Here is a 23837-nt window from a genome sequence, read left to right as displayed (position 1 = left end):
TTTTATAGCATCCAACCAAATTTGACTTGGGTCGCGAGTTGGATGCTCCTCCATCAAAGAACGATATTCATCCTTCAATAAAACAAAGAAATCAATTACCAATAAACAAAGTATTAATTGATACTAAAAATAAGATTATCAAAATATTTAATTGTATACAAGTTACAACAATTGAAATTTGACGAAACCTGATCGAACGTCCGAGTGTCTAAATTTAATATTCTAGAGGTAACAAAGTTATTCCAAGAATTGCCTTCTTTCTCAAATATAGCACGGACATGAGGTGATCTAGGATATGTTAGGTTTAACTTGTTAACTGTCCTTGTGTAGTTGTACAATTTTAATGCATTGATGTCTATATAAGTCCCTTCACTTAGGGCTACATTTTCATCAACTTAGGCTAAAAAAAATATTAGTAGTATTAATCAAAGGGGAAATATGGGTTGCAAGTTTATTGTTTTTGTGCTCATGGGTGCCCTAGTGTGCACCACAATTGATGCTAGGAAACTCACTAGCGGAATTGATGATAAGAAAACCTTACTCCCTAGTGGACCTCTCTTGCCTAGCACGCCACTCCTCTCCGGTGGGAATCTCCTACCTGGTGTTGGGATTGGAGGTGGAGCAGGGCTCGGTTTAGGGTTAGGTTTAGGTACCGGTTTTGGAGGTGGAGGTGGTGCTGGTGGTGGAGCCGGAGGAGGATTTGGGGGAGGAGGTGCCGGAGGTGGTTTTGGCGGTGGTGCTGGTGGCGGGCTTGGAAGTGGAATCATCCCCTAAGATAACTATATGCTAAAAGGCTAGCTAATTGAAAACTAAGATATAAGCAACTTTTAATTTATGTACTATTGGGTGCATTAAGCCTAATATGTACTCTAATTGTTTAACCTTTATGTATGTTTTCTATGTTATAGAGCCAACCCATTAAGCTATACATTTGGGTCAACTTTTATGTTCAAACTTCATTGTTGGTTGTGCCCATTAGGGCTTGTTAAATACTGATTATTGTTGTGTGGTTACTCTTTCATTGTTTCTTATCATTAACTTAATTATATGTTTTGCAATTTACATATACTTCAGTGAGCGCTAAGTTGTATTTACATTGTTTACATTATTTTCATCAACTTTCTAGTATGAAATCAAGGCTCTATAATTATATTATTTACATTAATGGTACTCAAGAAAGGTAAGGTGTCTCACCCCAAAATTCTAAGAGACTTCAAATATCAGTTTATGTGCTTCCTAAGAATGACATTAAAGAAACAAAAAATTAATTATTATTCAGGATCTTCAGTGTCATTTGTAACTAAGAAGGTCTTATTAAGACTTTTATAATTTGTTTTTATCTATATTTCTTTATCTTATTCACACATTTTTTCTTTTTCTTAAAATCATTCACATAATTTAATTTTAAATCTTATTACCCCAATTATCCAAATAAAAATCAAATAGTAGGCTATAAGCACTGAAGTATAGCAAATTTATAAAAAAGAATAAGTAATAATTAAATAGTCAGGAGTAGATCAAACCATTTAATATGCAAATCTTAGCTTCACACCTTATAATTAATTATCTCCAATAATTTTGCTTAACATAATAAAATTGATATATATATATATATATATATATATATATATATATATATATATATATATATATATATATATATATATATATATATATATATATATATATATATATATATATATATATATATATATATATATATATATATATATATATATATATATATATATATATATATATATATGTGTGTGTGTATATAAAACTTTCGGTTCAAATAATTTTTTATTATAGGTTAGGCTAATGGAAGAGGGGGTCAGGTGAGAACTAAACTCAATCAATTTCTTTTTAAAAAATTGGTACTTGCTCTCTAATTGAGACGAGATAATGAATTTCTTATTTTAATATTAATTAATGATTGATAATAGACAATTAGCGGTGATTTGTTGTTAGCTATGAGATCAATATTTTCTTGATTTGTTAGCATTAAATAATTGGACAATCGACATATTTAGGTGGGAAATCTACAAATTTTGAGATTAATGCAGAACATAATCATGATTTTATGATCATTTTATTCCCAAAGCTGATATTATCGTGCTACATAATTATAATTATATGTATTAATCATTAGACAAAATTTAACATGTTAGCATTAAAAAAGCTTTTTGGTCGGTTGAATTGCAAAATATTATTTCCCATGTCTCATTCTGATCTATTTTGATATTATTTTGCTGTTTGCATGCATTGATCATTTCTGGGTGGATATATTATTGCATTGCCCATTCTTACACAAATGTTGCAAACATATAGTATCTAATATGTTCTTTTAAATTTGCTACATTACATTCAAAATGTTTAAATTTAATTTAAATTTGCTACAATTAGAATGCACGTCAATGACTTTATAATGACATTTATTTTTTTACCATTAGCTAAATCTGTCAAACACTAATCAAAACATTCACATGTGTATTTGACTTATTGGTAGAACTTAATTTATGATACATGCATAATATATAATCTTTAGGAATTACTAACTTTACTAAAAATTTAAATTAATGATTATAATGTTAAATTTTATTAATCAATGTTACTAATAATCATATAATCATGATTATTAAATATATAATTAACAATAATTATGCCAGATTAATTAATTATCATCACTAATGGGAACTAATACAAGATCACTTATATTACATAAATTGTACTACTAATAAATAGCTTAAACGAGGTCAGGTCTAATTGTTCATGTGAATTTGACGATATAACATATAAGGTGACGACTGCTAAATGTTAATTGCGGAACTTTGGAGCATAGGGAGGCTACAAGACCTTATAATATTGCCATTAATTTGTATATTACCTCCTATTTAGCCAATAGTCCCCCATTTAACTGGACATATTTGTCAATGCACTAAATCTATATTAATAAATAGCAATGAATATTTTTTTCATTGAACTCATCAACAATATTTGAATAACAACGTACGAAAATGATGTCGTTATACCTTCGTTTCCACCGATGTGAAAAAAGTTGTCATTAGCAGTGGCGAACCCAAATTGTTGTCAACTCATGGCTATATAATTTTAGTGATGAATTAAGGTCGTTGATAAATAAATTAAATTATTTAAATTAGAGGTCTCTTAACCTTGAAGTTTTCTACTCCGGAAACACTTAATATTATATTAGCTTATAAAAGGGGTGTAAATTTAGATCGTGAAATTTTCAATTTAAAATTGAATCGAAAATTAGTAGGTCATTATCCGCAATGTTTGTTCAGGGACACAAAAACTACCAAAAAAATGGCTCGCCCTAATCATAATAACCCAAATTAGATTGATTTACCCCATTTTCTTAATGTTGTCAATTTTTTCACTTTTACAATATCATTTTTAGTCAGGACTCAATATAATTTTTGTTAATTTTTCTATGTTGAGCCGCTAAACTCGTAGATTATCAGCGACTAATTGCGCTTCTTACTATAGTACCATCCTAAAACACATTGGTAATGGATATAGTAGTCAATTATATTATAATAGTTTATTAAGAATATAATTATTTTACATAAACTGCTTACTATACTAATTTTTAACAACAAATTATAATTTTGGTTCATGTTAAGAGTATGATATATTTAGAGCATTTGAATTGTCCCATTGAAAAATAAAGAGGCATTTTATCATGAATAAAAGCAAATGATCTTAATGATATGTGATATACACCCATGAAAGTTAATTAAGCTTCTTTTCTAGGTACTTGCACAAAATCTTGGATATACCTATCTAGAACCTACCAAAAATTGAGTTGAAGATAGATTTACTCCCCCTTTTTGAATTTTGACAATCTCTTTTAGCTCAAAAGGCTTCAAAGTCAATAGACATTAGTTGGAGAAATTTGGATGTTATTATGCAAAGGTGGTGGTGGACCTCTAAAAGCATGTGTGGAAGCATCTAAGAGACTAGCTTATTGGGTTGTCTTTGCATTGGCTTAGCTTGGTCAATAACCTAAAATGTCATATTGATAATCACATGACTATAAAGTGTCTTATTTAGACTTACAATGTGGATTGATGCCTAAAAGGTGACATATGGGGCTTGCTTTTGTTCAACTTCTTCTAAAGTTTTTACCAAATCCCACCAGGCCAATTGCCCACACAAATTATTGGGAAAACTAATTTAAGTGAGGGAGAAGTTAGTGTTTTTATTCTAAAATAATAATTGAGCTCATTAGCAAGGGCAAAGCGGACTACCGCTCAGGGTCTTGAATTTTTTAAGGCCCAAAAAACTTATTTTATGTATATAAGTGATATTTTTGACAGAGTAAGTGATATTAATTTGAATTAAATTTAGATATAACTTACATTTTTTGCTTAGTAATATGAGTTCTTAGTGCCTCTTTTATAAAGTGGTTTAAGTATCAACAATAAAAAAAATATATTATATTATTCGTTACGCCTTAAGTTTTTAGGTGCCTTTTTTTATCTTTTGTTCTGGGGCTCAAAAATAAAGAGGGGCCTGAGTGAGCTACATTATATGTTTTGACAAAATTTCTAATTATTACTTGTTATAATGTGTACTTCATCTATCCAAAATGTTGTGTTATGTTGTCCAAAATATTATGGAAAAATTGAATAAATTGGAATTTTTTTAAAAAATATTCTCAAATTAATAAGTTTCGGAAAATTTTAATTTCCAAAATAAATGTTTTTGTGTCCGAGCAAGGTAAAGACTTATTAATTTGTTGTTATTAACAACGAACAAAAGACTACGACTTTGTTCATTGTTACTAATAGCAAAGAAAAGGAGAAAATGCCATAGTTTTTATTATGTCAAAAAACAACTAATAATGTTGATTATTGTTATGAACAACGAACCAACATCGATATAAGTCTTTCTTTTATTTATTGTTAGTAATAACGAACAAAAAGTTCTGATTTTTTACCAGCTTGTTTGTTCGTTGTTAGTAATAGCGAACAAATACCGTACCTCACCTTTTACATGGAGACGCTTATTTTCAAAATTAAAATTTTTCGAACCTTATTTTGAAAATTTATTTTGAAAATGAGCTTTTTTCAAAAAAAAAATTCAGATATCGTGAGTATATTATTTTGTTTCTCTATAAACATAGATTTTAAATTGTAATAGTATTATCGATTACTATTTTGATAGAATCAAATTTCATTCGATTTTTTGAGCTTCATCTAAAGTTTTCAATCAAAAAAGTAACATATATGTTATAATGCTTAAAAAAAAATACAATTAGAGACTAGAGAGAATATATAATGGTACATTATTGATAGCGATGGCATCAATTGCATTAACATTTATCACAACACATAATCATGTGAGTTTAGAGCGTCGTCGAGTTAGCGTTAGTCCCATTCTTTAGCCGTATTTTCCTTTATGAGTATGAGTTGTCGTCTTTCTTTCCTTTTCAGCTGCTCATAGTTTTCTATAGGCGAGATACACTGAATATATAATGATGATCACAGCACATAAAACACAAGTATTACAAAGTATGGTTAGACAAATCCAAGAAGATCAAACGTTCCGATATTTTGTAAAATTTAAGGATGAACTAAATTAAAGTACTTCATATAAAACATGGTGAAGAAAAATATTGTTGTAAAAGACTTTGTAACGTGATTTTTGTTCATAGTTTGTAGATAAAGAAAGTTTTTACACGTTATAAACCTCTATATAAACTTTTATGTAAATTTTTCTTCACGTTTTATGTATATTTAAGTTTATAGCGATGTAATTTATTCTTTTATTTTCATTTAAAAATACTTGTAAAATGCTCCAATTTATAATAATTAGTATTTTCTATTTCAAATTGACTTATTTTAGAGTGACTAATTGGTGAATAAAATTCTAAAAAAGAACGGGAAGTAAATAATAGGTGTTTTTGGTAGAGAATTGACATGTGTGCATACTGATGTGACTGGAACTAGAATTGTCGAATCAAAATTATGCTTCGAAGGAATTTCTTGAAGATATGGTCACCCACTCCACCATCTTTTTTTTTTTTTTTTTTTTTCAAATATAATTGTGCTTAACCTATTAATCATGATTATGCTACGCTAGTTTTTTCTTTTTTTGTATTTTTAGTGCCATTCATTAAAATATATAAGTATATGGTAAGCATATATATTATTTAGAATATAAAAAGTGTTAATTAAATTATAATAACTTCCTCAATGATAAAAAAAAAAGTTAATTTATAATACTCTCTCCTATTCTTTCTAATAGTCCTATTAAATTTTTGGTTACTATTCACTTATCACTCTGAACATGTATTTTATTTTTGATCTATAAGTTAAAATAAACATAGTCAAGTGAAATCTTGTTTGATTCGTCAATGCAAAGATTATTAATATTAAAATTTTCTTAATTTTTAAATAAGCTTAATTAAAGATATTAAAGGTTAAAATGTTAACTCAAAAAATACAAAAAAAGTAAATGAGACTAATAGATTGAATAGGATGGACTAAGAGATACCGCGCCGTACAAGTTTAATTTGTGAGAAAATAATGTTGGTGTTATAGTGAGAAAAAAACAAAATGAACGTTGACTAAAGTGAGTAGAAACAAATATAGAGGCATTGCATTGCATTAAGAATGTTTTTGATTTAGACCAAGTACTATGCACATCATGTGCTGCACAAACCAAGCGTTAACTGCACCATTGACAGACATTAATTAAGTATATACTATCTATTATTATATAACTGATTATAATCTAATCTGTAGTTTAGTATGTGTACTTAGCAAATTAATGAGACTCAGCTTATTGTGTCTTTGACCTGAAAAACGAGTACACATAGTTATTTTTTAGGGTGTTTTTAAAATAGTCTCTTTGTTATTTAACTTAACACTCCAAAAGTGATGAAATTAGAAGTAGAAAGTATGATACTATGATTGATGTGATCTCAAAAAAACTTATCTCGAAATGGTGTAAATAGGATATTTATATTGTCCAAAAGTAATATAATTCAATGATTTCAGCATCTGAATGGTGGGTATTTTTCCCTTAAAATGAATCTTATTAGATTAATTATTCTCCATTATATTATTCCAGACCTTAATCGGCTTGATTAATGATTTTAAGGGTCAACTAACCCCAAAACAAACTTTTTTTTGTCTTGGATTCACCTAGTGAAATCCTATATGTAAGTGACAAAGGAATTAATTATTTATACGTTACAAATAAGAAAACGAACATCCTCAAATCACTTGATTAACTTATAACTCTTAATTATTAAACTCTATTAAATATTCTTTTATAAGATTTAGTAGTAAGAAAGTGAGAAAGAAAACATTAAATTTTAACAATGCTTTTTTAATTTAGTTTTTTTTTAAATATCTGGTGTTTGTTTATTAAGACCTTTTTGTTTTTAGTTATAAGGTTTTGTTTTCTATAGAGATGAAAGATATTGTAAATGAACTATTAATATTCTATTCTAGAATAATTATATTCTCCATAGAATATACAGAAAAGTATTAGAAATGAAATTGAGATTTATATTAATAATTGGAATTTATAGAAATACTCCATTTATTTCTTTTTATACTTGTAAATTTGACTTTTACTAATCCCCAAAAATCATTTTAACCCTCTATTTAGTTATATGATAATATAAATTAATATTTTATATATATAAGCATTTACAAATTAATCACATTGGTCAATTATAAAATTATATAGCCCTTAATTCAGGTAATATATGATTAACATTATATTCCACTAAAAAAAACTTTAATGATAAGGTTTATTTATGAAATACACTTATAAAAAACTCAAGATGAATATTTTAAGAGAAAAGCAATAATAATGCACAACTACTCTCTTCAAGTTCATTTTGTCCAAAGCATCCTATGCACACTATTCTTATGTCCGAGTGTGCTTCTAATCCCAAAAAAAGGGAGTGAAAAAAAAATCAGGTTAAAGTTACTAAAATAAATAAAAGAGAAAACTTAAAAAGAGAACTATAATTAACAAATGGAATAACAATATTTAATTTTATACTTCATCTTATTGTCATTATTGTCATTAAGTGACTTCTATTTAGATAGGTTTTGATGGGTCGGATGTACGTAACTTTACTCTTGTTAATGATAATAAAGATATTGTTTCTGATTAACGCTCGGTATTACACATAATTTAATAAGTGGTGATTTTAATAGAATTTATTTATTATAATTCAAAATCCCAAAATATAGAAATCTTTGTCCCATCCAAATAAGTTTAAAACTCCAGCAAAGGGGAGAAGATTTAACGCCTTATAATTGAATAATAATATATACAGTAACCCATTATTTTATAGTCCTAGTATCTATAGTCTGCAGATTAGGCAACTCATAGAATTGACCATTGTTGTAAAAGGAATGTCTTACATCAATGATTGAATTAATCTTAGTTTTTAATTAGGACTTTGGGGACTTGCCATGTGTATATAAAGTACACAAGATTGAGGCAAAAAAGCATATCTTTCAAAGTAGTGGGATAGATACTTAAAATAGTATACACTCACAAAAACATATCCTACTAATAGAACACACCTTATACAGTAAGGGCCATGGCTTTGTCTTCTGCCAAAGCTCTGTATTCGACTACTCTCATTCTTATTATAGCATTTGCCTCTTTAAGTAAGACGATTCGGGGTGAGGAAGAGGAAGGTGATGGTGGTGGCTACTTTGGTCGTTGTGCGTATCAATGGAGGGGTTGTGGAAGCTTCTTGGGTAAGAGTTTTGGTGGTGGGGGTGTTGGATATGGAGCTGGAGTTGGAGGAGGTTTTGGCAATAGTGTTGCGGGTGGTGGTGGTGGTGGAAGAAGAGGTGGTGATTCAGTGGAAGGTTTAGGCCATGGAGAAGGGCATGGGGAAGGTGCCGGAGTTGGAGTCACGAATGGTGGTACTGTTGGTGGAAGTGGTGGGGGTGGTGGTGGTGGTACGGCAGAAGGATTAAATGGTCATGCTGAAGGGCATGGACAAGGTGTTGGTGGTGGTCTGGGAACCACAAGCGAGATTGATGCAGGAGGAAGTGGAGGAGGTGGAGGTGGAGGTGGAGGTGGAGGAGTAGGGGGTTCGACAGAAGCCTTAGGAGGTCATGCTGAAGGACATGGACAAGGTGTTGGTGGCGGTATGGGAATCACAAGCGGCAGTGCTGTAGGGGGAGGTGGTGGAGGTGGAGGTGGGGGTTCAACGGAAAGTTCAGATGGTCACGCTGAAGGACATGGACAAGGTATTGGTGGCGGTATTGGAGTCACTAGTGGTGCTAGTGTTGGTGGAGGAGGAGGTGGAGGAGGAGGCAGCTCTATGGAAGGTGTGGGCAGACATGTTCAAGGACATGGACAAGGAGTTGGTGGTGGTATTGGAGTCACAACTAGTGGTTCTGCTGGAGGGGGAGGTGGGGGAGAAGGAGGTGGTTCAACGGAAGGGTTAGGGGGACATAGTGAAGGGCATGGACAAGGTTTTGGTGCAGGTGTTGGAGTCAACAGCGATGGTGTTGTAGGTGGAGGTGGTGGAGGAAGAGGAGGAGGTTCAACAGAAAGGTCAAGCGCATCTGTTGAAGGACATGGAGAAGGGTTTGGTGCTGGTGTTGGACTTTCAGGTCATGATGCTACCGGTGGAGGTGGCGGTGGAGGTGGTGGAGGAGGAGGTTCAACGCATGGTATAGATGGTTATTCTGAAGGGCATGGAGAAGGTATTGGCGCCGGTTTTGGAGTTGGAGGTTTTGGTGTAGGAGGAGGAGGAGGAGGTGGTGGTGGTGGTGGTGCTTCTGCACAAGGTTTAGATTATGGACATGGTGAAGGTGCTGGTGGTGGAGTTGGTATTTCAAGTGGAGGAGGTGGAGGTGGAGGTGGAGGTGGAGAAGGAGGAAGTGGAGGCTATGGTGGGGGTTATGGTTATGGAAGTGGGTATGGGGGAGGCAATAGCGTAAAAAGTTTTGGTGGTGATGGAGGTGGAGGTGGTGGCGGTGGCGGCGGTGGAGGTGGTAGTGGTGGTGGTTACGGTACAAGAGGGTTTGGTCAAGGTTTTGGTTTCGGTGCAGGCTTTGGAATAAGTGGTGGTAGTACGGGTGGAGGAGGAGGAGGAGGAGGAGGAGGAGGTAGTGGTAGTGGTAGTGGTGGTGGTAGTGAAGGATATGGTCAAGGACAAGGCAGCGGTTTCGGAACAAGTGGAGTAGGTAGTGGTTACACCGGAAAAAATGATAAAAGTGGAAGTGGTACTAATTTGGGGTACAGCGGCAACCAAGGAATGGGCATGGGATTTGGCATGGGTATGGGTTTTGGATTTGGAATTGGTGTAGGAGCTAATCAGAACCAAGTTACCAACAATAATGTTAGAGATCTCAAGCCTTAAGTACGTGAAAGATTAAAATATTATAACATTAATTTTTATTTTTTCCACTTTATATCTTATGGCATTATTATTTCTTGAATTCAATTTAGCAAAGAAATTTAGTTGAAAAATAAAAATTTTCATGCGTACTCTAATTCTTGCTGTATTCACCAAAGAAAAAAAAACATTTTTGATATCTAATATATAAGGTATTCCTCAATATATGATTTATGTTTCCAAAGTTACTTTAAATCATCGGATATTTCATGATATACCACTGAGTTTCTTCGAAATTCACCATATACCACACGAAATGTTTTAATTCACCATATACCATTGAGTTTATGTCCGTTAGTACAGAATACCATTAATGACAACTGCCGTCAGTGTGCCGTTTGTGGTAAATTACCAGAATGCCCTTACGCATTCAACTGGCGCCATTGTTAGGCCTGACTTCCCCAAACAAAGCGTATTTCTTCAAAAAATAATTTTCCCTTGTCTTTTTGTTGATGCTAATGCTTTCACTCTTACAGCCTTAATATTCCCTCCAATGCTTCAAATGCAAAGCACTAAGCACTCATTCCAGTAATAACATCTACTAAACCCCATTTTTTGTCTCTCTCAATTATCAGTCTCTATTATTTTCTTCTCATTCCTTGTTCATTTTCTTGGTTTTTCAACAATATCGGTTGATGTTTACTCTGAAAACTTTGTGGGTATGATTAGTCCCAGACTCTCATTTTCTCGAGATCTGGAAGAAAACGAAACAAGTACTAATCTAATCCACGAATTTTCTTGCAAATTGGATCATTCACCCGCTTATTCCGCCTTCGATTTCGATTTCGATTTCAATGTAGATTCCAATGTTGTTTCCCATTCATCAGTAGATGAACTTTTTTCTAATGGTAAGATCTTACCTAGTAGTGTAAAGAAAGAAGAAATCAAAACCTGTGAAATTCTACAACAAAAAACGGTAACCCTAACATCCTTTTTGGATCTTCCACCTACCTCAGAGACGAAGAAAAAGAGTTTGAGAGAGTTTTTAGAAGATAGTATAGATGAAGAAGAACCAAAAAAGCTAAATCGTTTTGGAAATTTGGAAGAAGTAATAGTCTGAATTGTGATCGAAATCAATGAAAAGGATTCATTGGATCTTGGAAAATTTATTCTATAAGTGGATCAACAGGAAAATTTTTAGAAAAAATTCTGGAAAATGAAGAAGAAAAACCCAGAAATTCATATTCAAAAAATTTCTGAAAATTCAGCAACAAAACAGTTTAAATTCCGAGAAAATTACTGGTATTATTGGATCATCAAAGATCTTGAGAAGAAGCCATTCAACAAGCGATCATTATTTGACGATAATCACTTGAAAAGAGACATTCTGAAAAGCATTGGCAAATTGAACTCTCTTCACAATCTTGATTTATCGGCTAACAATTTGTCAGGTGAAATTCCCATATCAATTGGGGATTGTAGCAGGTTATTTAGCATGAATTTGAATCACAATGGCTTATCAGGAAACATACTAGAAGAACTTAGCAACTTTATTGAAATTTAAGTCTTGTTGAATTTGAGCAGCAACAACATTTCTAGTCCAATCCCACAAGATCTTGTCAAACTGATAAACTTGGAAACCCTCAATCTTTCACATAACCATCTCTCGGGGAAGGTCCCATCGTCATTCTCAAATATGGTATTTGACGCAAATAAAAAAGTAAATGGTATATGGTGAATTATTAATTTACCACAAACGGCACACTGACGGCAGTTGTCATTAATGGTATTCTGTGCTAACGGACGTAAACTCAATGGTATATGGTGAATTAGAACATTTTGTGTGGTATACGGTGAATTTCGAAGAAACTCAGTGGTATATCATGAAATATCCGTTAAATCATATATATAAAGTACATAGGGTTTATTCAACATAGATTATTTTCTGTCAACTCAATGCAACTCGTTTACATATAATTTTATCTAATTTTACACATTGCTTTTACTTTCACATTTCACTATTCCATTCAATTCAATCTTAACTAATACAAGAATATAAACCATAAACGAAAATTCAAATGACACTCATTAAATATCAATATTCATAGCATCTTTTCTTCTTGTTTAAAGCATCACTCCAAAAAATTGAAAGTAAAAAGGCAAAGTGAGCAGTTCCAAGTTCCATTCATATAATATGAACAATCTGAAACAAGTACAGTAGTTTTTGTGTACATATAACTCACAGCTACATGTTTTGCCATTCAACAATTAAGTAACCAAAATATAGGCAACTCAGTCGTCAAACTACTCCCGCGGCCATTGTGGACTAACCACCTGCACCAACCAAACCCTGATGAGCTTGCGCTTTTTTTATTCCTCACCCCATTATGCACACAGATGATGACAACAAAATTTAGTGATATAGTTATTGTTGACAGTATGTTGCAAAGACCGGCTCATTTAAACCCCATATTATGTTTAAAGGGCCCTTATCCAACCCGGCCCATATTTGTTTAAGGATCAACGAACACTCCTAGTTGCAATTAAGGATCAACGAAAAGAGTCACTAGAGATGAAGGGCTCGGTAGATATATGTTTAAACTATTTAGTTTCTAATTCAGCTAGCAGGTCGGGGTAGCAGCTTTCAGGACAATGTGGGAAATTCATTTTTCAGCGCGATAAAGTCTTCTAGGATCTATGTATATGGAATAATTTCAAATTGAAGAAGGCAAAAACATAGGAAAGGAAGACGGGTACAGGAAGACTCACCTCAAGGGTACTGAATATTAAACTCATTCTACTCGCGACAACAGAAGGTTCTTCTGCATGACCCGCCACAGCCATCTGCTCTAATTGAAGAATCTTCACAGGTAGCCTTCAGCCATGAAAAAAAAGCCTCAATAACACTAACAACATTCCATAACCCGATGTCATTATGACCAAAAAGAAAGCCGGCAAGGGTATCGCCAGCAACCCAAATATATTTCAGACAAAAATCAATGAATATTGACAACAGAGGAAAAAAAGGAATCAAATTTAATGGTTTTCAATTAAATACATGCAGCTGCTCAGCATTATTACTTACTATGGTACAGTGTCACATGATTCGCTAATCAACTCGTGAATCGTGAATCGAAAAAGGTGAATTATGATTGGTTTTAGGCTATTTTTAAACCATTTTTAACGAATCGCGAATTCAAAAGGCGAATTAATTAACGAATTATGTTTCACTGCTACGGTACAAAACTGATTATAAAATAGATCACTTACCACGCCATTCCTTTTAGAAAGTACGCATTCGCAATAATTCCACAAAAGCCTTTCCATTGGTGTAAAACATCTTCAGAAACAGGAGGTGACGCGGACCATCTAACTATTGTTGGTTGTGGTGTACACAAGATGGTGATGAATATAATACTCAGCCATAGAATGCACTCATCAACCTGCATATGACACGGAGCAACAAACATAAGATAACATCGTACTTTTGGGGAGAGAGGGCTAACTCGGGGGGAGGGGGTGATTTCAAGTTATGCTTTGTTCAAGAGAAAATGCAGGAACTGAAAATTGATCTCAAAGATTTAAAAGACAGTCCAAGCCATTGTATCGATGGTTATATTAGAAGGGTGTAGTACTCTGGTATTACTTGTGACACCTTATGGTGGTTTCGGTGAATAAAGTACTTCCAATTGATCAACTAGAGCTGCAATGCAGATCATAGCCTGAAACTAAGCTTACATATGCACAAAAGAAAGTATAAATCAGCAAGCATCAGCTCAAATATGGTCAACTGAATGAAAATAACAAATTCTTATACGTCAATCTTATTCTCTTAATCAAACACCCCATAAAAGATAAGAAAGAGAGAAAAATAAAAGTCCTCAAGGAAAACTAGGCAAAGCTCGGCAAAAACCCATCCGAATCAAGACACAACTAGATAACTATGCAAATAAAACAGTATTCAAGGATGATATAAGTGCCAACAATCTGAAAATTACCAAATCATATTTAACAAAACAACTCAGACCCGTTGTTTTGTTTAATATAGGACCATTCGTCCAAGCTTCTTCGATCATTTTTAAAACACTAAACATCAGTAAGGCAAATAGAGCAATTTGGATAGACCAACAATGTAGATAAAAAGAATCGAAATAGGAACAAATACTATGTTCAAATCATTTTAACTCTAAAATAAAAATTCTACTTTAGGTTCAAGCAGAGAAAGGTTAGAATCATAGTCACTTGTAGTAGGAGTAAAGCTGGGTTTTTTCTCTTCGGTTGACCAGAAGGTGACCCCAAATCAACAATTTGCGGTCATGACATGACCGAGCACGGAGCATATTCCAGCGGGAAACAAATAGTCAAACCTACAAGTGATCTAAACCCTAAGCAACGCAAGCAAAACCAACCTCACCAATCAGGACGTATAGCTGCCTAAGTTTAGCACACATAAATAATAAAAAAGATTGGAAAATGATTATAAAAAAATAGTAAAGCTCATCTAGTACAAGCTATACACTAGTGTCACTAGTATACATCAATCATTAATGTTTAGAAATAGAAATGACTAGTTCAAGGCGATAAGGTACGCAGTACGCACAACTCACTTCCTTAGATAATATTTTGGACTTTAGGCTGGTGCTTCCCCCATAGTCTTTCATTGCTTCTATTTTGATTCCAGTTTCCATCATACAGATTAGCTCTTTCCTCAAACTTTCATCAGTGCAACCTAATGCATATGCATTTACTCCAGCTTTAATAAACTCCTATACCATCAATGCACACATTGAAATTTAATGGGAACGCCATCCCCTCATAAAAATTAAGAGTGAATAGTGAAAAGCAATGAATAGAAAAGAAAAAAATACGTGTAACCTTCAGATTATCAGTCCCACCACGATCAACCGCATTTCGGTATCGTTTAAATAAGCTGACAGCAATTTTTGTTGATGAATTATATTCATCATCTGAGGATACTGGATCTAGAGACTGGCACTGCAAGTGCGCAGATGAATAATGGTCAGCCATTAAAACCAGACATGCAGGAAATTTCTTGAACAGATGAACTATGCATACCAGCCACCTCTTAGTGACAGTGTCCAGGGGGAAAGAAGCACTTTTGGATCGCCCATTGACTTGCTTGGAACGAAAGCATTTTCGCAGGCCTTCAATACCGGAAATGCTTTGTTGACTAGAAAAACTTAGAGGGCTGAGTAATGGTGTGACATTTGTAGTCGTTGCAAGATTATAATCATGAAATGCTTGGTTTGCCAAGTAATTTAAGCATGGGCCAATAGCTCTCCCAACATGCACTTTTAGCATGGTTGAACCATGATATATGAGCCTTCAGGTCGCAAATTTGCAGTCCCAAGATAAAAATGAATGTTAGAAATCATAAACTTAAATACATAACCTATTCCAAACTTGCACACAAATACTGAATGCAAAGTTTGTTTATACGGTGAACAATTTAATGACACACGTGACACGACATAATTTCTAGATTAAGCTATAGGTTACAATCTCTCAATATATCACAAGATCCAATATTTCTCCAGTTGTCAACTGCTATACAGGTTTGAGATCTAAAGCCATCTAAGATTTAGAAATTAGCTTAGAGCAATGCTAAATCGGTCATATGAGCAATCAAGATTTTACGTGGTGGACATGCCACATTGAGGCAAGATTTTCAATTCATCGGCACTTGAAAAATCTAGGCATCATCCAACTCACTCCATGGAATGGCATCATCTAGAATGCTGACTTTCATATAGAAAAGTCCTTATTAATAAAATGCTCTTGAGACTAGCTGACCCCACTAAAAAAGTACTCTCACATAGAAGTGCTCTAACTCCAAATTAGTGTAGGTTACAAGTGTAAGGAAATGCTTATAATATCTTACAATAGCAATCTCCAGTTTCAAACATCACAAGACTATTATTGGAACTCTCATAAATACATGTCATGAGACTGAACTGCTTAAACCTACATAGACAACATTTATATTACTCGAACTCTGCATTGCATCTCAGTTTTCGAGTATCTTAGATCCTCAACAATCTAAAATGGGTATGCACACTTAAACACTTCTTTCTAGAAAGTGGTAGGTATGAAACTTGGCTATTTTATTCAACATCTATGACCGTGATGCGGAGCCTTAATACACGCTGACTCACTGCTCCTATTACAGCCAGACCACCTAGAGCCTCCCCCCCTCTCAAAAACCAGAAAAAGCAATGCCACCAATGGAATGCTTTTGATGTTCATGAGATTCAATGAGCCCTCTTTAAGTAGCCCAAAACATGACACAGATATCATTATCCAAAGGTCAGATGTTCACCAATCACTAAAAACCATTTACGACCCGTTTTGGTTAATGATACTTAATGTTGGTAATTGAAATGATTTATAGCATCAAAAAGTTTCATGTCACCATGATAATGATGAAACTTTGATCACAAACAAAATTTTTTGTTTACAAATTTCCATTACCACCTAATATCATCTCTCTTAGTAGTAATGCACCGGAATAAAATTTATGATGAAATGAGATGATTGAAGTTGGATAAGCATGACCATCAAGATAGCAAGAGATTTTTCAATCAAAATTACACTAATTTTCATTCTCATTACCACCATTTAATACCACCTACCAAATAGGCAATCGGTAGTTTTAGAAAGGAATGAAGTTCAAATCACAATTTATTTCTATTGATGCTTAACCTAACTAACCCAACAAAATACTTCAGAATGATAAGGAAAGCAGAACACAGAAGCAAAAATAATTGCTACATAACGTTCATATTAAAGTTCAATTACAATGTTTCTCTAAATTACACATAGCCTTGTTCCAAGAGCAAAATCATTGCTTTCACCACCACTCCAAAAAGGCATCCATGAGACCTCTTCCACCCCATTTGATGTATATCTCACAATATAAACATCATCAAACAAAAATTCAGTTCACCCAAAAACAAACTGTGAATTGTGAAAAAGACAACTTTCTACAAGAGGTGCAAAAAAGCTAATTGATGAACTTAAGCAAAGAAAGCATTCAAATTTCAAATAAAGAAATGGATAAGATAATGGGAGAATATTCAGAAGAATCACCTACACAAAGGATGATATAATTGCCAAAGCAGACAAAGGAAACCCTCTGAAAGATTAACAGAGGAAGCCCATAAATCCCTGCACAACAAACAAAGAAGAAGAATCCAGAAATTAATCAGATAGGTTTACACAAACCACCAAATTATTGTATGGTTCAAAAAGATTGAAGTGGATTGCGAATTGAGCAGAGAATGAAAGGAGAGATCTCTTTCGACATTTTCTGGTGTTAGAGTGTGTCCGAGAGTCATTGCTTGTATGAGTTGTATATGCCGCTCATCACTACATTCGTCATTACTAATATGAGGTACTCTAATTTTTAGTACCGTTCGGTTAGAGCAAATACGTCTTTTCTCGTAAAGTTTTGAGTTTAATTTTCATTAAATTTTTTTATTTCCTCAAACTAATTTGTAATCTAAATAAAGGGGTATTTAGTAAGAGAGATTATAAAAACTAAAAAGTGGTGGTATCATATTCAAAAAAGAACATTAAGCAAATTTATTAAGACAGATTAAAATCGAAAATGAAGTAGATTGAATGAGACAGAGAGAAGTGCGTCTTTTAGTTTATTTTAGACAAAATTGTGTATTTTATTATCCTGTCTTTATGATTGATACGAAAAGAGGTGTCTAATTCGATGTTGGAGTTGAGTAATTTTTGGTTCTTGAACATATGTAAATAGTTCGACAATTTAATTTTATAGGGTTATTTTGGGTTGGGTCAGATTAGATTAACTCATACTTGATTTCAGTTAATCAGGTCAATTTTTGAACAAACTTTCATAAAGACATTTAAATGTGTCAATTTTCATTTTTCAATGTTATTTTCGCGTTTATATTGGGGTAGTTATAGGTTAAATCATTGAATACTTTTTACTAAGACTTTAATACCGTGCAACTTTAATATGCCTATTTAAAAGACAATATTGTTGTGAATTTGGCAAATTGTAGGTTATTCAAGTTATTTAGTTGGGGTATATCGAACTATATTTCTTTGTTAAGTAGAATTGGTCGAATATATCGTAGTATATTTGAAAGACATTGATATTATGATTTTTCTTATTATTAAATCAATTTTATCCTCAAAAAATATGAAATATATCATAATCTGACTTTGACATAAGTTTGAAAGTCTCGGTTGAATTAAAGTCAGAGTGTGTAGCCCCACTCAATGCGAACCCTATACAAAGGGTTTTATGGTACCTTTTTTATTGAAATTTGAGAATGATTAAAAACACTTAGAAATAAATCGTTTAAAAGTGTTTAATTAGGATCTGACAAATGCATTAAAATAGGACTGGATGGAGGTAATTGGATTAGGTTGTAAGGTTTAATAGGTAAAAAATAACTATAAAGAAAAATGCTACAACTATTTAAAACGACTCAAAAAAAACACTTATCAACTACTTTAAAAAGAAAGAATGTAGCACATTGACCTTAATCCTACTCTGAAAAATAGCAAAACCGACCTAAATGCAATCCGAGCACATTAGACTTATTTGAAGTCGAGTTAAATGGTATGTTGTTGAAGATTGCAATGTAACCAATATCCGATATGATAAAATAATAAAGGATGAATGAAAGAACAATTATTATTGAGATCAAAGATCAAAGATTACAAAGAGAAAATAATATTCATACATAGGAAAGACTAAGTAAAGGAAATTACATCATTTTTACTAATTACAAGGCTAAGAGCATGTATTTATAGTATTGGTGTGGAGTCTAGGATGGGTATTTCTGATAATGTTAACACCCCCCCCTCAAACTAGGGATGGATGACATACCTAGTTTGCTCAACAATTGATTATGCTGATGAGAAGGTAAGATTTTAGTTAGAACATCAGCTAATTGATTCTGAGTTGGAAGATAAGTAAGCTGGAGAAGACCTTCTAAAACCTTGTCTCTTGTGAAGTGACAATCTATGTCGATGTGTTTAGTTCGTTCATGGAACACTGGATTCTTGGCTATATGTATGGCGCTGATGTTGTCACAGTGTAGAAGAACAGGCTTCAAGGAATGTAATTGAAGTTCTTCCAATAGCCTGACCAACCAAGTAACTTCACTAGATGACCTTGACACTGTGCTTTGCTTCTTGGATTTCCAACTGATTGGTGAAGAGCCTAATAATAGTATGTATCCTGTGATGGACCTTCTACTATTTGGACATGAAGCCCAGTCTGAGTCAGAATAGGCTTGAAGTTTCAATTGAGTAGAACCTTTGATGATGATGCCTTGGTTTGCTGTAGAATGAACATAATTCAATGTGTGTTGTAAAGCAGAGGCATGAGGAAGACGAGGATTCTGCATGAACTGACTTAGATATTGAACTGCAAAGGCTAGATCAGGTCTGGTGTTGGTTAAAAAATTTAATTTACCAACCATTGTCCTGTAGTAACTGGGATCTTCATATACTTGTCCCTGATCAATAGCTAGATGCAGATTTTGTGGTAGAGGAGTAACAACATGTTTGAATGTTTGTTGTTTTGATGCTTTAAGTAGATCTTTGGTGAACTTTGTTTGGGAAAGAAAAATGCCTGCATCAATGTAAGTAGCTTCCAATCCCAAAAAATAGTGTAAAATGCCCAAGTCTTTAATGCTAAATTTATCATGAAGGTAGTTCTTGATTTGGGAAATGCAGTTAACATCATTCCCAGTTAAAACAATATCATCCACATAGACAGCAACTATGGTAATGTGATTGCCATCCTTCTTTATGAAGAGGCTATAATCATTCTTAGATTGAACAAATTTTTGAGTTTGTAAAGAAATTTGTAATTTATGAAACCATTGTCTTGATGATTGCTTGAGACCATATATAGACTTTTTAAGTAAACATACCTTATTTTGTGGATTTGGGAAGCCATCTGGAACTTTCATGTATATTTCCTCATGTAGATCACCATGAAGAAAAGCATTATTTACATCAAGTTGAAAAACGTGCCATTTATGGTGAACAGCAATAGTTAGAATGCTTCTAATTGTAGCCATTTTAATGACAGGAGAGAAGGTTTCATTATAATCAATACCATACTTTTGATTGTAACCTTTGGCTACTAACCTGGCTTTATATCTTTCAATAGAGCCATCAGCATGGAGCTTGATTTTGTATACCCATTTATTCCCAATAGGTTTCTTATTTGGTGGAAGGTCAACTAATATCCAGGTATTATTTGCAGATAAGGCCTGTAATTCTTGTTGCATAGCATGAACCCATTTGGGGTCTTGAGATGCTATCTTGTATGTATTAGGCTCAGTAACAAGAGGAAGGTGAGCCATAAGGCATTGGTGAGAGGTGGTGAAAACATTACATGACATTATAGAACACCAATTGTTAGCAGTGCAAGAAACATTATTACATATGTAATCTGAAAGATAAGTGGGTGGTTTAGTTTGTCTGTTAGAATGTCTTATAGGAACAGGAGGTGTGCTGTCATCATGTTTAATAATACTAGTAGAAATATCAGTAATACTGGAAGGTGATATATCAGAATTTACATGTGAAATATTGTTATCAGTAGAAGAGTTTTGGTCTGAAAATATAGGAGTTTCAAAAATATCATCCACTGTAAGATCAGTAGGTGTAGATATTGGTAGGAAAAAGGGGTAATATGGGTTGGTATGTGTTTTAACAGAGTGTTGGTGATAAGGGTAATGTTTCTCATAGAAATATACATCCCTTGATTTGATAATTGTGTGTGTAGTGAGGTCATATAATTTGTAGGCCTTTTGATTGTTAGGATAACCAAGAAATATACAAGGATTTGCTCTTGTTTCAAATTTTGTTTTGTGAGGAGAAGTGTTGGAAGCATAGCAGAGACAACCAAAGCATTTTAAGTGATCTAAGTTAGGAGGAATGCCAAACAATTTTTGATAAGGAGAAAGGTTATTTAAACTTTGAAGAGGCATTCTGTTTATAAGGTATGCAGCTGTTAAAACACATTCTCCCCAAAATTGAATGGGAATATTGGATTGAAAGTATAGGGCCCTAGCAGTTTCTAATAGATGTTTGTGTTTTCTTTCCACAACACCATTTTGTTGAGGAGTATTAGGACAGGATTTGTAGTTAGTGATGCCTTTATTGTGATAAAAAACTTTGATTTTGCCTTCACAGAGTTCAGGAGCATTGTCAGTTCTAACACTTTGTATGGTGCTTTGAAATTGATTAACAACATAAGAATAAAAATATTCAAAAATGATAGAAACTTGAGACCTGGTTTTCAATAGGAAAATCCAAGTAGTCCTGGTAAAATCATCAACAATAGTAAGGAAAGAAGTACATTTATTGTATGTGGGGTGCTTATAAGGTCCCCAAACATCCATGTGAAGTAAATGAAATGCCTTATTAGTTTTAATTGAACTATTAGGGAAAGGGAATCTATTTTGTCTTGCTGAAGGACAAATTTTACATAGGCAATTATTGGTGCAATTAGAAACATTTAATGAAGGAAAAATATGTTTGATAACAGGAAAAGGAGCATGACCAAGTTTGAGATGCTATAGCTTGGTTTGTTCAATGTCTGAAGCAGCACAACATATAGTAGTAGAGGAGGCTGTGGAAGATTGTTGAGGTGATTCAGGAAAGTTGTCAACAAGATGATAAAGACCTTGAACAAGTTTACCAAGCAAGATTGGCCTGCTCAGAGAAGGGCCCTGAACAGAACAACAATTTTTGAAAAACGTAAGGGAGTAAGGTATATCATTACAAAGCTTGGTGACTGAAATTAAATTGAAATGAAAGGTGGGAACATGAAGAACATTATAAAGAATGAGATTAGGACTTAAAACAATAGTGCCTTTGTGTGCAATTTTAACAAGATTTCCATTTGGGATTGTGATGTTATTGTTGGTGCTGGGAAGAACAGTAGTATAAGATTTAAACAAGGAAAGATCACAACACATGTGGTTCGTAGCACCACTATCAATTATCCAAGTAGATTTAGACATAGAAAAGAAACATGATTTACCAGCTAAAAGGCAGTTGTTGTCTTCATTGGTTGCTTCAATTGTAGAAATATTGCGAGTGTCATGTTGATCAAGAAGAGAAAGGAGTTGATTATATTGGTCAACTGTAAAATTTGGAGAGGAAATGCTACTGGGGTTAGAATTGGTATTTTGGACCGTTGCAGCAATCTTCTTTTGATTCCAATTGTCTCTTGTAGAAGTATTTGGAAAGCCATGCAATTTGTAACAAGTTTCTTTTGTATGGCCTTGTTTCTTACAGTAATTGCAGAAGAGATTTGATTTTCTGGTATTGATGTTTGGATTTCCATGAATAGGAGGTTTAGGAAAAGGATGATGAGATGGCGATGCATTTTGGTTATGATTATGATAAAACTTTTGTTTATGAACAGCAGCAAGACCAATATCTTCATCAATGGTCGGATTTTTGTTGGAGGCTAAATCAGAATGTTTCTCTTCTTGCATGATTAAACGATATGCATAAGAAATACTGGGTAGAGGTTGTTGCATGAGTATACTTCCTCGAATGGTTTTATATGCAGGGTTAAGCTTCATTAGAAACAAGATTAATCGTTGTTCTTCTCTCATTTGTATGAGTTTACTGTTGATTCCACAAGTACAATTGGTACAAGAACAGATAGGTAGAGGATATGAAGCATCAAATTCATCCCATAACATCTTAATTTTGGTGAAATAGGTAGAAATACAATCGGAACCTTGGTCAATAGCAAAAATTTGTTGAGTGAGAGAATAGATCTGGGTTCCAGAAGTAATTCCAAATCGTTCTTCAAGATTTTGCCAAATAGCTTGTGCAGTGGGAAAATACAAAACGCTTCTAGCAATCTGAGGATCAAGAACTTTCATAAACCAAGAAATTATTGTACTATTAATTCTTTCCCAGGATTTGAAATTGGGGTCAGTAGGATTAGGTTGTGGGATCTGGCCATTGATGAATGCGAGTTTGTTCTTGGAAGAAAGGGTAATAGTTACAGATCGTTTCCAATCATTGAATCCAGTACCATTGAAGGAAATGGGAACCAATAAAAGCTGAGAATCACTCGGATGAAGGTAATATGGTGAAACAGGGTCTTGAATAGGGTCAAGGGTTTTGTTAATAGGAAGATTTGGAGTAGCAGACATGATGAAGAAAGAAGAGAAAAAGAAAATCGCAAAGAAGAATCAAGAAGAAGACAGAGAAAGCAGAAAGAAAAGGGGAATTCAAAAATTGAAACAGAAAGAGAATAATAAAATAAATCAGATAAAAAAAAATCAGTAAAAGAAATTGTTTACCAACGAGACGGAATATAATGTCGAGGCGTCTGATACCATGTTGAAGATTGCAATGTAACCAATATCCGATATGATAAAATAATAAAGGATGAATGAAAGAACAATTATTATTGAGA

The 23837-nt window shown here is 33.4% G+C and overlaps 4 protein-coding genes across 6 annotated transcripts; 3 read left to right on the top strand and 1 right to left on the bottom strand.

Moving 5' to 3' along the window:
• The first annotated feature begins 386 nt into the window (after positions 1-386).
• LOC130814465 (glycine-rich protein 5-like) lies at positions 387-1010 on the top strand. The gene has a single exon (XM_057680538.1). It carries the CDS (start codon positions 439-441, stop codon positions 772-774), a length of 336 nt encoding a protein of 111 aa, XP_057536521.1. The 5' UTR covers positions 387-438; the 3' UTR covers positions 775-1010.
• A 7592-nt stretch (positions 1011-8602) lies between these two features.
• On the top strand, positions 8603-11483 carry LOC130815740 (glycine-rich cell wall structural protein 1-like). The gene is made up of 3 exons (XM_057682222.1): positions 8603-10304; positions 10900-10951; positions 11093-11483. The coding sequence occupies exons 1-3, from the start codon at positions 8603-8605 to the stop codon at positions 11481-11483; spliced, it is 2145 nt and encodes a 714-aa protein (XP_057538205.1).
• A 96-nt stretch (positions 11484-11579) lies between these two features.
• LOC130815739 (LRR receptor kinase SERK2-like) lies at positions 11580-12531 on the top strand. Its single transcript, XM_057682221.1, has 3 exons — positions 11580-11848; positions 11948-12062; positions 12472-12531. Exons 1-3 carry the CDS (start codon positions 11580-11582, stop codon positions 12529-12531), a joined length of 444 nt encoding a protein of 147 aa, XP_057538204.1.
• On the bottom strand, positions 12529-17747 carry LOC130814464 (uncharacterized). Of its 3 annotated transcripts, none has more exons than XM_057680535.1 (7): positions 17474-17747; positions 15440-15707; positions 15239-15358; positions 14971-15129; positions 13634-13806; positions 13133-13238; positions 12529-12697 (listed from the first exon to the last, which is right to left on the bottom strand). In XM_057680535.1, exons 2-7 carry the CDS (start codon positions 15683-15685, stop codon positions 12668-12670), a joined length of 834 nt encoding a protein of 277 aa, XP_057536518.1. In that variant the 5' UTR covers positions 15686-15707; positions 17474-17747; the 3' UTR covers positions 12529-12667. The 3 variants fall into 3 exon arrangements, with proteins under 3 accessions (XP_057536518.1, XP_057536519.1, XP_057536520.1); XM_057680536.1 differs by having other exon boundaries at positions 17478-17747; XM_057680537.1 differs by lacking the exon at positions 17474-17747 and adding an exon at positions 17183-17467.
• Positions 17748-23837: the final 6090 nt, after the last annotated feature.

The sequence above is a fragment of the Amaranthus tricolor genome, chromosome 6 (genome assembly GCF_026212465.1).
Source record: "Amaranthus tricolor cultivar Red isolate AtriRed21 chromosome 6, ASM2621246v1, whole genome shotgun sequence".
Classification (NCBI taxonomy): domain Eukaryota; kingdom Viridiplantae; phylum Streptophyta; class Magnoliopsida; order Caryophyllales; family Amaranthaceae; genus Amaranthus; species Amaranthus tricolor.
Note: the sequence above shows the minus strand (reverse complement) of the source record. Positions and strands in the feature narration are given on the sequence as shown.